At 44.4% G+C, this 16634-nt stretch overlaps 1 protein-coding gene across 2 annotated transcripts in view; it reads right to left on the reverse strand.

Moving 5' to 3' along the window:
- FAM13C (family with sequence similarity 13 member C) overlaps window positions 1–16634 on the reverse strand; it is a gene marked incomplete at its 5' end in the record, with an annotated part of 106749 nt that overhangs the window by 19183 nt on the left and 70932 nt on the right. For both annotated transcript variants that reach the window (XM_080938318.1, XM_080938317.1), the window contains 2 exons: window positions 3135–3273; window positions 4471–4681. In XM_080938318.1, the coding sequence (XP_080794444.1) occupies window positions 3135–3273; window positions 4471–4681 (350 nt within the window). The remainder of the gene's footprint in view (window positions 1–3134; window positions 3274–4470; window positions 4682–16634) is intronic.

The following is a 16634-nucleotide window of genomic DNA, read 5'->3' on the forward strand; positions in this document are numbered from 1 at the left end:
AGAATAGCGTCTGAGGCCTCTTTGTGCCTTATTGGAAACGTCTAGTAGAGAATCACAACGATCAGTCACTCAAACTCACTTCTATAGGCTTTGCTGAGGGTAATTAAAATGAGGCAGCTAGGCCTACTGTTGCAGATACTATGATGGTAGGTTTCTACTAAGCAAAAGAACCGTCGTCCATAAGACACTTTAGAGAGACCTCTGGTCGGTCGGCCATTAAAAGACCTGAGTTGTCCTAACTAGATTCCTGGTTGGGTGACTTAGAACTCATGTCACCTCTTTGGGCCCATTTCTTCAGTCACTTCATAAGAAAATGTCTGGCTGGCTTTGTCCAGTTTTAACATCTTCTGTTAAAATTGTACATCTGAGCCAGGGGGGATGGTGGTCCATGCCTTTAATTCCAGCACTCGGGAGGAAGAGGCAGGTGGATCTCTGTGAGTTCAAGGCCAGCCTGGTCTACACAGAAAAATCCTGTCTTGAAAGAGAGAGAAACCAAGAGAGAGAGAGAGAGAGACAGACAGAGAGAGAGAGAATGTTTATATAGGCATCCCAAAAGCCGATGTGCCAAGCAGAAGCTAAGGTTCGGAAACAACCACCGGAGGCTGGTAACACCACTGTCCGATAAATGGGAAGGAAAGCAGGCCTGGCACATGGCAGGTGTCTTGCCGCAGCTTGTCATCTGACGAGAGGAGTGACAGGATGCCCCGTTTTCTAGGATACATAAGGTGCTGACTGAAGGGGGAGGGGAAGTAAACACTGAGAGAGGGGTGAATCTGATCCAGCCCCGCGTACTGTTCGAGCTTCTATACCCCTGCACTGTGCTTGGGTGCATGTGTGTTTGGGATGTAGGGAGCGCTGGGAGCCACTGCCTCTTTGCTTGTCTTTTAAAGCATCTCAAGACCGGGTAAAAGATACCAAGAGAAATTCTCTAAGTAAAACAGACAACCGTTGGTGGCCGTAAGAGTTGGAAAAAAAAAAAAAAAAAAAAAAAAAAAAAAAAAAAAAAAAAAAAAAAAACCACGTGCGTAGCACGGGGGGTGGGGGGGTTACCCCGTACATATTTAACACGCACAAGCCCCCTTCCTTTGCTCCCAAGGCAGAGACTGTCATGTGGCCTGCTTTGTATTGCTCAGACAGACTGAAGGGTTGGTGACACCTAGGACCTTTTGCTCCCTTCATAGCCAGCACTGTGGTTAGGGCCACATGGGTTCCTTTAAGAGTGTCCTCAAACAGTTCCTGCTGTATGACTCGGGACAGGAAGTGGATTGCAATCTACAACAGTCAGACTCAGGAAAGGCCAGGTCAGAAGTATTAATGGGCTCAAAGGTAGAACCCCTCGTTTGTCACTCCACGGTGTCCATCGTGATGGTGTGGCAGGTCTGGTAAACTCCAGTAGATCAAAGGTGAAACCGGCTCCTCCCAGAGCACTGGGGGCGACCAAAGATAGACACTCAGAACCCTACAACACCACCACTCAGGACTGTTCATCATTAACTTACTGCTCCAAGCCTCAAGCAGTAGCTCACAGCTAGTTAGAAATCTTCAGTGGGTCAGGGCTTTCTTATCTCCCCGACAAAGGCCGAGATAATAGGCAGAGCATCCCTGCTGCATGGAGAGTAGTCATGACAGCTGAAGAGAAGCAACGCAGCATCCTTGTTCAGACAGCCTTAAAAGTCAATCTGATGCTACCCTTTCTAGAAAACTAGACACCACTCCTTAAACACCTTCTCTCTGCAAAGCCATAGCCATGCAGGACAGGAAAGGAAGACCACTACCCACTCATTACTCTGCCCCCAGACTTACCACACACTCACAGGAACCTTCCGATCGCCTCTGTACCGAGTGCGTAGCGAGCCTTTCAATATTTTAAGATGTTTGAGTGATTGTTCCCTACTCTGTTTTATTTTAATAACAAGCTGTTCTGGGCTGTCTGCCAGAGACCCACACTATCTTTATGCAATTCCCTGTGAACCGGGATTTTCTCTACTCTTTGGTCACCAAGAAAATAAACATCAGTGTCTTTGGTCCAGCCAACACTTAGCTACGATTTTGCGGTTTCCTATGTGAGGGAAGACAGAGCTATACCGACAACCTTGTGGACTCAGCAGAAGGACTGGGGTCTGCTAGGAAAAGATGGCTCTGTTTGATTTCTGTGAGTGGCCTCAGGAGGCACCACCTGAGAAATCCCACCAGGAAGTCCCTTCATGGCTAAAAACAAAAATCAAAAACAGACAAGCAAAAACAACACACAGAACCCAAAAGTCTCTATCGTTATGTTCTACAGTTAAGGGTTTCTGCATGTTTTGGGTCCCAAAGTTCTTACCAACACACAGGTGAAGAAAGTTTAACAGGAAGCTTTCCAAACTGTTGATCTAGAAAGACCTAGTGTTGAATTAGCTGACTGTTGGTCTTCCTGTGGAATCCCTGTCCTCTTTGCATTCCTCAGTCCTTCCCCCAACTCCTCCATAAGACTCCATCTACTGTTGGGTCCCTGCATCTCTTTCCATTGGCTGCCAGGTGAAGCTTTTCAGACGACAGTTATACCTGGCTCCTGTCATACATGTCCCTTTGAATCTGTTGCCTGCCTGCCTGTGGATTCTGTTCCCCTAACTGGGCTGCCTTATCTGGCCTCAGTAGGAGAGAATTCGCCTAGTCCTGCGGTGACTTGACGTGTGAGGGAGACGGGTGGGGTCTAAGTGGAGAGAGTAATGAAGGGGTGATACCCAGACAGGAGCTTCTTCTTCTCAAAAAAGAAGGGGGAAATGGGGAGAGAATCTATGGGAGGAGGTACGAGGGGCCTAGTATGGGGATGTAAAGTCAATAAATTGATTAATTAAAAAATTTTTAAAAAAGAGAAAATCTAGTGTCAACAAGGATGCTCAGAAAGACCAGGAAAATAAGAGCTGTATGGAGTAGGAAGTCTCCTAGCAGAGGTTAGCTGCCTACAGGTGAGAGAGCAAGAGACTCACCAATGAACTCAAACTCAGATCCTGATCTGGGGTATGATCAGTGGATACGGAGCTGTCCTCCAGCGAGGAAAGGGGTAGCCACAAGCAAGGGATGAAGACCCAAGAGAAATCCACACACTTGTCAGACACAATCTATGCTTCCCGTTAAAACCCCGGGCTACTTACACGATACTTCTTTTCTTGTTCGAATTTTTCTTCGAACTTCCGAATCTTCCTCTTGAGGCTTTGGATGTGCTTGGTGAGCTGCGTGATGGTCTGGGGCTCCTTGCCGTCCCCACTACTGCATCGGGAACAGCTTCGTGGCCTGCCGTGGTTACAGACAGACAAATGGTTCCAGAAAGGGCCTCAGGGAACAGGGCTGCCTGACCTTTGAATTCCGGGAGACTAGTCTCATGTGACTGGTCTACCAGGAGCCCCCAACTCATCCATTGTGATGACCATCGACCTTGTGACATGCATTTTGGGCCAATCTCTTCAGGGACTTTGGGGGGGGCGGGCTTTTTTGTATACAAATGTCAAAATAACAGCACAAGAGATATATATTTCAAAGCACAGTAAGGTCAACTTAGGGCTCAGAAGAGAGGCCCTGCTCCCTTCAACAGGTTGCACAAGCCACACACCTCATGGAGATTTCAAGCAAGATTTAAATGGGTAGTTTAACTATTCTGACACAAGAAAACCCTTGCAAATATGCCAAAAGGAGTGGCCCTCTCTCCAGAAAGGATTTCCAGTCCCAACATGACACATAATGCCCATGCGACTGCAATGACTCGTCATGCCCCTCCGGTTCATCATCCATGATCCCTGGATAAACTCAGGAACAGCAGCTAAGCTGTGAGAGGGAAACTGGGGCCATGAAAACAGTCTTCCTTTTAATTACAGAGCAAAAGTATTTGTGCACGTTAAAGCGGACCGCAACACAGCCCCTAGAACCCCAACCACAGACACACAGAACCAATGCAGAGCGTGGGAGGGCCCACTCCTGGCACACAAGGGGATTGCTGCTAAATGACCAGTGTGGAGGTCACATCTGACACATGGGGAGATGCTGTTAAATGAACCGTGTGGAGGTCACATCTGGCACAAAGAGAGAGAGGCTGCTACGTCTAGCTGCCCGTTGAATCTGGGGAGGACGATGGTTATTTTTAGATACGACTTTTCTGGTGCCTAACAGGGAGCTGAAGGGGAAGCCTGCTAGCGTATGTTTCCCCCACTGTTGGGCATGGGAGGCACACTGAGATCAGTAAGAATGACACTTCAGATGTGTGCAAAGACACATGCTTCTTCATTCTTTCCAAAACACCCAACCATGTGTTTTGATTCGGGTGACCATTTCTCTCTGAGACCCGCACCCCCACCCCCCCAACTCAGTACATAAGTAGTATTGCCAACTGGGGAGAGAGCCTGGCTTTATCTCAGTCTGAGAGAGTATTCCGCGGGCCCATCTGCCCTATGAAGGTCTTTGGGAAGCTACAGGAAATGAAGATGTAGGCATTCTTACATCATAAACTGCTGGCTGCTGGGCGGAGATGGGGCTGACTCGGGATCCAAGTTGAACCTCTGACTTTGGCTAAAGATGGAACATCGTGGTGACAGCAGCGGGTTGTCACCATCGGTGATGTGATAGAGCAGCCTGCTGGTCCCCGCAGACTGGAGGTCTTCTGGTGTGCCGTCAGCGTCACCCTGCGCATCCTTATGAGCTGGCACGGGGTCTGGGGAAACAAGATGAGAGATCCCAGACTTAGTGACAGAGAGCTCAAGGCTGCCACGTTCCTAAATAAAGATCATCACACACCAATGGTGACGGCATGTTTCTGCCGTGTCTCCCTTCTGGAGGGATGAAAAGCTTTCAAAACACTGTCATGTTTGTGCTCGAGAAGCCTGGATGAGAAATATCACAAAGCCACCAACAAAGCTGTTGGAAGACAATCCCAGAATGAGTTGTTCCAGCACAGGGGCCTCGTCTGATGTCATTTGCATGAGACGGGAGGGTACGCTGAAAGGAGCTAAGAGTGGATCAGAGTTTGAGTGCCAGATACAGATTGTAAGGCAAAGGGAGGTTAGCAGAATTCTTTGCCAGGAAAGGAGTATAGGGAAGAGGTAGGAAGAGAGGAAGAAGAGGGATGAGGGGTCAGTCTCCAACATGAGGCCGTATCAGCATGCACGGTGCTCAGAGTGTGCCCAACAGAAAGCACAAAGTTCAAAACACAGGAGGAATACTCCCAGGCCAGGGAGATGATGGATAGATCAGTGGGCAGAGGCTAGGCTGAGTGAGCTGAGTTCAATCGCTGGGACCCACATGACTAGAGAAGAAAACCAAGTCCAAATCCACGTCATTCTCACACGTGTCCTGACAAGCAAATACACACACAAGCACATACACACACAAGCATATACACACACAAGCACATACACACACAAGCACATACACACACAAGCACATACACACACAAGCACATACACACACAAGCACATACACACACAAGCACATACACACACAAGCACATACACACAAGCACATACACACAAGCACATATACACACAAGCACATACACATACAAGCACATATACACACAAGCACATATACACACAAGCACATACACACACAAGCACATACACACACAAGCACATACACACACAAGCACATACGCACACAAGCACATACGCACACAAGCACATACGCACACAAGCACATACGCACACAAGCACATACGCACACAAGCACATACGCACACAAGCACATACACACACAATCACTTACACACAAGCACATATGCACACAAGCACATACACAAGTACATGTGATGAAATTCTAAAATGAGAAGTAAAGAAAAAGAGGAGAAATATGGAAGGAGAGAGTGGGAGAAACATAGATAGATAGACAGACAGATAGACAGACAGGCAGATACATAAGAGAGAAACCAAAGAGACTACACAGTAACTCCAATGTAGACAGCTGGGAACTACTGCTCTGCTTTCTAAAATATTACAAACCACTCTGTTTTGAACAAAACCAAAATGAAAGCAAAGCCTGCTGCAGTTTCTCCCCCCAGCAGGCCATGATTCTGCATGTGACCTCCTTCCCTGTCCCTCATAACTTAGGTCCTTTGTTCCCACCAGGGCCTGTTCAGATGTCAGCTTCCCCTGTGCTAAGGGGGAGAGGCAGGCATGCTACCAGAGGGTCCCTGAGACTTTGAGATGAGCCTAGAGCCCAAAGATCTGCCTCCTTTTACCTCTCAGGTGCTGGGACTAAATGCGTGTGCCACTACACCCACCCCAGATTTTTCTTTCTTAATTAAATCATCTGAGGTGTAAATACACAGCTTCAATCCAGATCTTTGGAGGTGGGAAGACACACTTCTAATCCGGGCCGTGCCTCCTGCTGGCAGCCTATATAAAGGACATGGGAGAACTGAGCTTGCTCTCTTTGCCTGCTGGCTCTCAATCTTGCTGGCAAGTTCATTTCTTGACTGGCATTATAGCCTATTTCTTCAGCATTTTGGAGCATAGTGAAGACCAGTTGAAACTTCCAACCTTGTGGACTGAAATACTATTGATTTCATAGACCTTCAGTTTGTAGAGAGCCTTTGTTGGAATATAGCCTGTAAACTATCTTAATAAATCCCATATATATATGTATATATATATGCATGTATATGCATGTTTATGTATTACATAATATACAACATATATATGCATATTATATAATGTATGTAGATTGTATAATATATATTATATATGTAATAGTGTATATTATATACTGTGCATGTATATATACATGTGAATGTGTATATATATACGGATATAAAATGTGTATACCTGTGTGTATTTAAACATACACATATGCATATATTATATGCATATATGATATGCATATATGTATATACATAATATGTATGTGTGTATATGTGTATATGTATATAGAAATATATAGAATTATATATAATATGTATTAAATACGTAATAATTATTCAATATTATATTGTATATATGCTAGTCTGTAAGTTCTGTTTCTCTAGAGGATGAATACTACTGGGAATTTTATACAGCCTTAGTTCTTGTCCAAACATACCATTTGAATTGAGAACAGGGTTAATTAAACCAGTTGGCAAGTGCATTTGTGTATATACTTGTGTAGACAGATTCACTGGGCTCTCTGCTCAAAAGAGGCCAACACACGACTCAAAGCCAGTGCTGCCATCTGGGAACAGGGTGTGCAGCCTCTTCCAACCAACTGCACAGGGAGAAGCGTGTGGCCACCTAGAACTTGGTGGCTTCTCAAGGATCCTGAGGACATGATTGTTGTTGCGTGCCAGAGCCCATGGCACGGTATGTTATTGGTTTAGAGGAAGGGGCTGGGAGCCAAGAGCCTAGTAACTGTATGCTGCGGGGAAGGGCGGATTCAGCCAGTTTGCTGGCTTCCTTCTGTTTCCTTGTATCAGACACACAGGGCTGTGAAAACAACACAGGAGATCTGCTTTAGGCAAGCCACACAGGACCCACTTACAAATGGTGATAGGGAACTTATGCAACGATAAAAGAAATTCTTTATAATTTCCAAAAATCTCTGTAACCTCTGTATCTTGAGTCTTAGAAAAAGAAAGCCCGCCATAATGTCAAATTTGGGGCTGGGGCTCTTAAAAGGTGAAAGGGAAGATATCTTAACCTGTCAGAACCCAGTCCGGGAACAGAGTGGCGGGAGAATTCTAAGTGCTTATGAGAACGCTCCAAGGGGCAAGTCTAGTGAGCTCGGTTTCTTCAAGTCACAGAATTGTTTTTGGGAGGATCTTTGGCTCCTCCTAGGTGTATCAGGTAGGAGTGAGACCACCTGGTTACTTCAGATTGCTCCTTACTGTTGGCTGCTGTTATTTGATTAAATGTTTAAACTATCCTTTATATGCTTTTATATGCCACTATGGAAAGATGTGTTTTTGCCACTTGTGGCTAGTCCTTATGACTATGTACGACCTGAACTCATGAGAGCCTCTCTCATGTGTCCTTTCTTAGCCCTCAGGGTGTAAACTGTCTGAGGCGCCGAAGAAAGCTGGCTGTTGCAAGAGATTTAGTCTGCCTCATTCTGTTCTTCCAGGCCCCACGGCCGCTACAGTGATCACATTAAGTGCAACAGAGCAGAAACTGATTGTGAATACCAGGCCTTCTATTGGCTAAGAGATATGGACGGTGTGTGTGTGTGTGTGTGTGTGTGTGTGCTGTCATGTGTGTGCATACACACATGTATACCTTGTGAGGGTCAGAAGATAACTTTCCTGAGTTGGTTCTCTCATCCCATAAAATATGGTCCTGGGGGTCGAACTTACACCATCATGCTTGGCAGCAAGCGCTTTTACCCACTGGCCTCAAAATGAAACCTTTTAAAACTCTTTTTTTTCTTCATGGATTGAATGAGAAAATTGAAACCCTCCACACAAGGCTGAGGGTGATATTAAATAAAGTCACATTCAGATAAACTCTTACTATATTCAGGCAAATCATTTTTGAGTATTATATGTGTTTATCTAGACGAGATTGCAACTTAGTCTTTGAAATTTTCAGTTCAATCAGGAGAATTACGCTCAAGATGTTAACCTGATTGGCGACCCACACCTATTAAATAATCAAGATTAGACCAAATTCATCTTAAACTTCCCAGGGTTGGGCTGGGGACGAGTCTTGGAGGCAGCACGCTTGCACTAAGCAAGAAGGAGGCCGTGAGCACAATCTTTAAAAAAAAGAAAAATCTCTAAATGGAACCAAAGTTTGTCCGAGAATCCTTGGTGAGACGTTAGGATAAGGCATAGAAAGGTATGACAGGCGCTTCCCTGGAGAAGTATCATTTAGTGACTATCATAAAACTAGAAAGATAAATATTCTGAGAACCACCTAGGGTACCCCATGAGGGCTGTCCGTCAGTTTATGCCCCAACAGTTTGGGCCTCACCGTTTGTGTTTATTTCCAAAGAATATCATCGGGCACTTGAGGGGTGGCTCACTGTGTCTTGCCACGTGCCCTGAGAGTGTTGCATCATGGTCTTATGAAGCTGCTTTCCCATCCTGTAAGGAAGATGCAGAGCTAGGCTGACCCAGTCTGGCGGCCATGGGGGAGGAAGGGGCGGGACAGCTCTGACCACTTTTTCAAGTAGAAGATGACACATTGCTGTTGCTGGAAGCCAAAGTGTGTCCGGCAGTTCACTCACTGAACAGTAGGAAACACAGAGCGGAGAAATAATTACCTCCAGTATGTGGAGGCCAAGAGACCACTTCTGAGCTGGCTGCAACCCCAGGCAGAGGCAGATGTTACGTTACAGTGACTCAGTCAGATTTAAAAATGTATCTTCCTAATGCGGATTTTTAAAAAGCAACCCAGACTTTAAATAAATCTCTGCAACAGCCCCAGCACGCTTGCTCAGCTGTAGAAGCCAGAGGCTTGCAGACTCATTATTTTTACTCTGGGGTTTGCCGTTAGGGTTGGGCCCATAGGCACCTTTCAGATATATTCTAGTGGCCACAAGAGCCTTGACTGGTCTGCGGTGTGAAATGGGTTCAAAGCATGCCCATGATCTCAGCAAGTTTCAAACATGGCGGTCTTGGAACAGACAGCAAGGAGGGCGGTACAGACACAACGGGAGAGGCTATGGAAACGAACTCAAATGTCACCGTGGGCTTCATCTGTCAACTTGCCCTGAGCCTAGAGTCAGTCACCTGGGAGGAGACGAATAAATGACCTATGGCTCCATTCCGTCCGTGAGACATTGTCTATATTTCTGATCGATGGAGAACTGAACCCACCATCACTGAGGCTCTGTAAGGCGAAGTAGCTGTGGGTAATGCAGGGAAATCAAGCCAGAGAAGAGCACCAGAGAGAGAGACTCCTCCACATGCTTCAGTTCCAGGTTCCTGCCCTGGCTTCCTCTGACGGCAGATTCTAAAAGCCTAAGGGGAAATAGACCTTGTCCTCCCCAAGATGGTTTTTGTTGTTGTTGTTGCTTGGTTGTTCGGTTGTTTGGTTGGTTTGGGGGGTTTTGTTGGTGGTGGTGGTGGTGGTGGTTTTGTGTTTTTCTTTATTTTGGGTTTTTTTTTTTTTTTTTTTTTTTTTTTTCTGGCCAGCATTTTATCAAAGCACCAGAAAGCAAACTAGGACACTAACCGAAACTATCTGGTAGGTTCTGGTGGGTTGTGTTATAGGGGTGTAATATTTAAGCTTCTGAAGGAGCTAACAGGTCCACAAGGAGGCGGGAAAGAGGACAGGGTAAGTCTTGAGCTGTGGAGATATGGTGGCTGTCTGGGAAGCAGACGGACTAGCTTAAGAGGTCAGTCAGGACAGAGGATAGTATCACCATGCCAAAATGGCCATGAGTATCAGGGCAGATGCAAGGAATTCTGGGATGGGGTGGCGGTTAACAGATAGAGGTGTCATACTCTCTTTCTTTTGAAGAGGAAGCTGTAGAAATGACCTCAAACAAGGACATGGCCATCTGTATGTTTTGAAATGCTTTCTTTGGTAAACGAAGTGTCAGTGTGATGCTACCTGTCCTCAACACTTCGGAGGCCATTCTAAAATCATGGTGGGAAAATTAACTGGACTCATAGGCAGGGCTCAGGCTATAATTTACTACAGCAAATGCAGTTTCAGCTTTGGTAGTGGCGATCATTCAGCCATCCACTCTACAGATTATTGTCTTTATAGATACCCGCTGCTTCAGGAAGCTAGAATCGTGCCGATCACACTCAGGACTCCAGCAGAGATCTGCAAAATGACCTGTGAATGTTGACCCCACCCTCTAAAAACACTAGAAATGATGAGACAGTCAGTATCCAAAGTTACATGTAATCATTATGAGCTGGAACTGATGGATTATAAACTCTGAACTGGACAAGAAGGACCACCTGCTGAGTGATGGGAGGTAGGCAATGGAGGTGTTGTGGGGGCAACGTTACTTGCCACCAAGTCTGAAAACCAGAATCCAATCTTCAGGAAGAACACTGAAAAAGACAATCACCTCCTGAAAGGTTGCCCTCTGACCTCCACAGGTTCATAAAACTGTGCACATGTACCCCGATACAAACACACAAACACACACACACACACACACACACACACACACACATATGAAAATTAAAATAATCTAAATTAAAAGTTAAAGATAATAAGAGTGAACATTTCCTGAACATATACCAGGACTGACATGTGGAGTATTTCACGAATCTTATTTCTCTGCAGTTTTACAACAAGATTAAAAGTGGTTAGTGTCCTTCCTGCTGTTGAACGGAAAGAAAGCTGAGGTACGGAAGATTAAACAGCCAATACGATGCTACCAAGCTAGCTTATGAAAATGCCCAAGGAGTTATTATTTCAGAACAAAGCTGAATAGTGAATATTACAGATTTAGCCTTTCTAGAGGATCACGTCCAAATTTCATACCAAGGTCATTTTAAAATAAAAACAAATAACTGGGTCATGTTTAGCGATGAATGCAAACTCTCTTGACATATGTAGCAAAGGGCAAAGTTAAATTAATATCTTTTTGACAGACATGTCTGTACCAGTGCTTGCAAACAGATCCTAGATTAATCTTCAGTTACATTTGTAAATGGTTAAGTGTCAGTTTGCAGGTGCTGAATTTTCTTAAAACATGTGTGGGTGTCTTACTGCTGTGTGCTGCATGCGTGTCGAACACCCAGGAAGTCTAGAGCCTGTGGGGTCCCCTAGAACTGGAACTACAGGCAGTCATGAATCACCACGGGGTGCTGGGAATTGAACCAAGGATCTGCGGAAAAGCAGCCAATAGTCTTAACCACAGATCCATCTCTTCAGCCCCAGCTGGAGTAAAATACTAAACAGCCTCAGGTCAAGGTCTCAAACTTCGGGAGGCACCATGAGGGCAGATGACTGGCAATGGGGACCAGTGGTGACAAAGCCAGTGGGACCTTCCCCCTCTGCTCTCAATATGTGACAAGCACTGAGTTATTATCTCAACAGGCAATGGTCTTTGGGTTCTTACAGAACACACAGATATAACAGGAAAGTTGACACGATTCACATCCGATTCACATCCAAGGGATAGCTTGGGAGACAATCCTAAAGCCATTGTTATTTTGTTAAGATAAAAGGTTTTATGCCCATAGTTTGAAGGCATTAGTTTTTAAAACAGACACAATTATGGGTTTCCATGGTGTTATAAGATTTGATGGACAGGGAGACCCTGTTCATTTCGCCCTGCCCCATGCCTGTGAATGATAACATTTGGTAGCAATTAAACTATCTCTCCCCATAGTCATGAATAATATTCTAATTCAGTCCAGTAGGAATCAAATGGTGCATACAAGAAAGGCACACGTGTAAGAGATGCTAAAATGACCATGGGGATAGTGAGCTAAAACAGACAAATTAACCACAAATCTGGGGCTTAGAATTTCAGTGTAGTAGATTGAGGGTTGGAGAGATGGCTCAGCAGTTAAGAGTTAAGAGAGAAGTTAAGACTGCTCTTCCAGATATCCTGAGTTCAATACCCAGCAACCACATGGTGGCTCACAACCATCTATAATGGGGTCCGATGTAATGTGATGCCCCCTTCTGGTGTGTCTGAAGACAGCTACATGTACTCATATACAAGAACATAAATAAATCTTATGCAAAAGCATAGACTCAAGTAGTCACTTTCGAAACAAAGCAGTTATAGGAAGTACACACAAGCCATTTTGTACTTCGGGCACATTCTGAGAAGATCGAAAGGTTCTAGAAAGGGCCTGGTGAGGTGTTTCAGTGCTTAGGAACCCTCATGGTCCTTACAGAGGTTTCGAGTTAAGTTCCCAGAACCCACATGGCAGCTCACAACCTTGTTTAACTCCAGAATCCAACACCATAGGCACCATATATACATGGGGCATGTGCAAGCATGCAAACATACATATATACATACATACATATATGTACACATATATTTACAGGAAAAATATTAATATGCCTAAAAATGAACATACTTATTTTATATATAAACAAGAAGGGTTTGTAGTTATATAGACACAAAACCCATGCAGTCTACACAGCCATATAAGTAATGAAGCATGTAAGAGGTATATGAGGACTATGTGAGCTTCTGAGGTTGAAATGATATACATCCTCTCTAACAAAACCTTCACACCCTATCTGAGGCTAGCCCTGAGATAATTAAAGGAATGGGTTATATGAATGGCAATGCCCACCTATTAGTACACCTGAGGTACTTTTCTTCTCTACAAATCCAGTTGTAAACTGTAGCTACCACAAGAACATATTTCATGGTACCCCTGCATGGCGCTGAGTTCAGGGAAGCTTGTCCAGCATCTAGCTCCATCCCTACCTTTCAGTTTTGCATTCTGAGATGTGTAACCGTGTCATCTAGAGATTCATTAGCATTTCCAAGTAATTTGCAACTCTGGTCAAGTGCAGTGTCTTGAAGTAGGGATAAGAAGACAATGCCCACTTTGACAGAGATCAAGACAAGACCTATAGTTTAGGGGGCAGCCTTTGAGAGAAAATAGATGGTCTGCATCACTGTCTCACTCAGACAGAGAGCTTATAAATCAAGAACTTAGAAAAAGAAACTGTGTGCTGCTAAATGAGTGTTTGGAGCAGTAGATGTTCAGCTATCTTTAAGGACGGTGTTGCTCAGAACTTCAATTCTAACAGTCATCCTTGGAGAGATGGAACGAAGGCTATGCTCAGCCCTATAAAATGCCAAAATGTCTCTGTGCAGACTTCAAAATGGAAAGCCATCATAAAGACAACCCTCAGGCCATTTTCAACCCAGTGACACCAGAACAGACATTCACTAAGACCCAAGTGAAAATATTTACTTAAGCGATAAATGCTGACTCAGCTAGTTTTGAGACTATCACGTGGATTTTTGTCTTAATCAGTCTGTGTTGCTATGATGAAGTGTCAGATGCTAAGGGTTAGTAAAGAAGGGAGGTTCCTTTCTCATAGTTCTGCAGGTAGGAAGTCTGAGTTCAAGGCACTGGCCATGTCAAGCTATTGAGAGGGCCCTCTTCCAGGCTATGATTAACCGGCTTCTCATTCTACCCTAAAATAGTAGAAATCCAGTCAGCCAGGTTTTTGGACTATTCTGACAGGAGTCACCCCATTCATAAGGGCAGTAGCATCAACTAGAAGGAGACAAAAAGATCTACACCCTGTCAGTTTCTATCTTACACAATGTGTTTGGCAAGTTACAGGTAGGATGACCTATGGGAAATTCTATCTGGGAGGGAGGACTACCTCAAGTATGTGAGAGACATTTTAGCCCCAAATCAGGCAGTTCTCCACAAGCAAGAACAGTTCATGGACCTTCCAATGCTCTCAAATTACCCATCACTTTGCTCCAGGGACCCCTGTATTCTTAAGATGTGTCTATGCCCCTGGTCCTTGTCCATGAGCCACCTCACCTGCCTGTGACGTTGGTGACCTTTCCAATCTCAATGTTAATATGTGAAGTTGATTCTGACCTAGATTGATTGAGATGACCTAGTTGATTGATATGACCCTAGATTCTGAGTCTTAAGTCTTCTGTGGTCAGTTGATAGCAATGGTAAATCGGGGCTGGAGAGATGGCTCAGTGGTTAAGAGCACTGGCTGGTCTTCCAGAGGTCCTGAGTTCAATTCCCAGCAACCACATGGTGGCTCACAACCATCTGTAATGAGATCTGGTACCCTCTTCTGCTGTGTCTGAAGATAGCGACAGTGTACTCAGATACATAAAATAAATAATCCTAAAAAAAAAAAAAAAAAAAAAAAAAAAAAAAAAAAGAGGTAAAGCATAGTCCGAAGCCTTGGAATTCCCTCTCTGAAACTACCTCTCTCTGAAACTATCCTCTTGACTACCAGATCCTGTTCCTCAGAGGTTTTATAAAATATGCAGACTCTGGGACTGGTACCCAAGACTGTGTTTAAGGTAAAGAGTGAAAACCTCCATGTGGGTAGATCTTTCTGGTGATTATGGAGTATAAGAAATCTCTAGAATACTGTTGAGACCAAGTGTGCCTATGGGGTACCAGGAAATCCATCCTGTGGCAGGTATGGTTTGAAACTGGCTTCATAGTACAAGACGCCGTTTCAGGATCTTACCGAGTGAGTCGGAACTTCACAACCCATAAATCAACTTAAAGACCAAGGTTTGAACCACCAGACAAGTTATTACTGCCGTCAGTTCAAACCTGTACTGTGAGGTTTAAGTAACTTAAGTCATGCACTAATTAAGTCTAAAGTGGATCCAAACCTTTTTATGGTGACATCAATTTCTATTTGTGAATTTTACCTTTAGTCATTGCTGGCAAGTCAAATCCAGGAACTCCTACAAAAATCACTAGATGGATCTTGTCCCTACTTATACTAATTATTGAATCTACTGTTAACATGGAGTACAGGGCTATTAAAATTTTTTAAAGATTTGTTTATTTTATGTATATAAGAGTCTGTCTTCAGACACACCAGAAGAGGGCATCAGATCCCATTACACATGGTTGTGAATCACCATGTGGGTGCTGGGATTTGAACTCAGGACCTATGGAAGAGCAGTCAGTGCTCTTAACTGCTGAGCCATCTCTCCAACCCAGGTTATTCAATTTTTAATATTCTAAGGACTTGTGGTTATTTATGATAATCTTATACAGTCCTCTTTTCGCCAGGGATTTAAGAACATGTGCATGAACACACATGTACTCATGCACAGGTATTGCACACACACACACACACACACACACACACACACACACACCTACAATGCCAAAATAGTAAAAAAAAAAAAAAATACCCCAGAAATCCATATACAGTTTCTATCAATTAAGAACTGCTGATTGATCTATGACCATGGAAGGTTTGGACATCTCACAGGTCCTACCCCTTCCACCAGGGAGGAGCCCCCTAACTGGTTAGCCAATAGCAACTAGTCAGCCCTGAAATAATATGCAAACAAGAAATACTTAACAGGTCCGGCAGGCTGAATGCGTGCGTGGAGAAAGGAGAGAGAAAAAAGATAAAAATGAGGAGGCCAAGAATTTAAGGAGGCAGCAGGAAGAGTTGGGAAATGGGAAAAAAAAAATGGAAACAAATGCTATAATTCCATTCCAACTGGCAAAAGCCAAACTGCTGTTCCGAACCGTAATCAGCTAGTAGTAGATCGGACGCACAGGCTTCCTGGGAAAGCGTGTCTTGGGAGTGCACAAGGCCAAACCTTATCCCATGAAAGCATTTTACAAATTCAACTTGACGGTTCCTCAGCTGGATGAAGAAAGTCTCTGGGGTCCATGAAAACCCTTAGTTCTCTGTGTTTTTCCAGAGTCTAGTTAACTGGGCAGAGCTCTCCGTACTTCCAAGCCTTCTGCATTTAAAATTCAGTGCCTGGGACTCGTTTATGTTGCAAAGGACCCAGGTTCCATTCCCACTACCTATGTGGAGGCTTGCCACCTCCTCAAACACAAGCACGGGTGGTGCCTAAAATAATTAAAATAAATCTAATTTTTTTTTTAAAGTTCCAGTATCCAAACCAAGAGCCCTGCCTCAAGGGAGCCTTTTCCCCAGTTCCTGCCACTTGTCACTGACCACAGAAGGTCTTGCTTGCTCCTTTCTGTGAGCAGCCCCTAGGCAAATTCCCACTTTATTTACATCTCACAAGAGGGTTTTAAAGTTTGTTTG

This window comes from Micromys minutus (assembly GCF_963924665.1).
Source record: "Micromys minutus genome assembly, chromosome: 25".
In the NCBI taxonomy this organism is placed as follows: domain Eukaryota; kingdom Metazoa; phylum Chordata; class Mammalia; order Rodentia; family Muridae; genus Micromys; species Micromys minutus.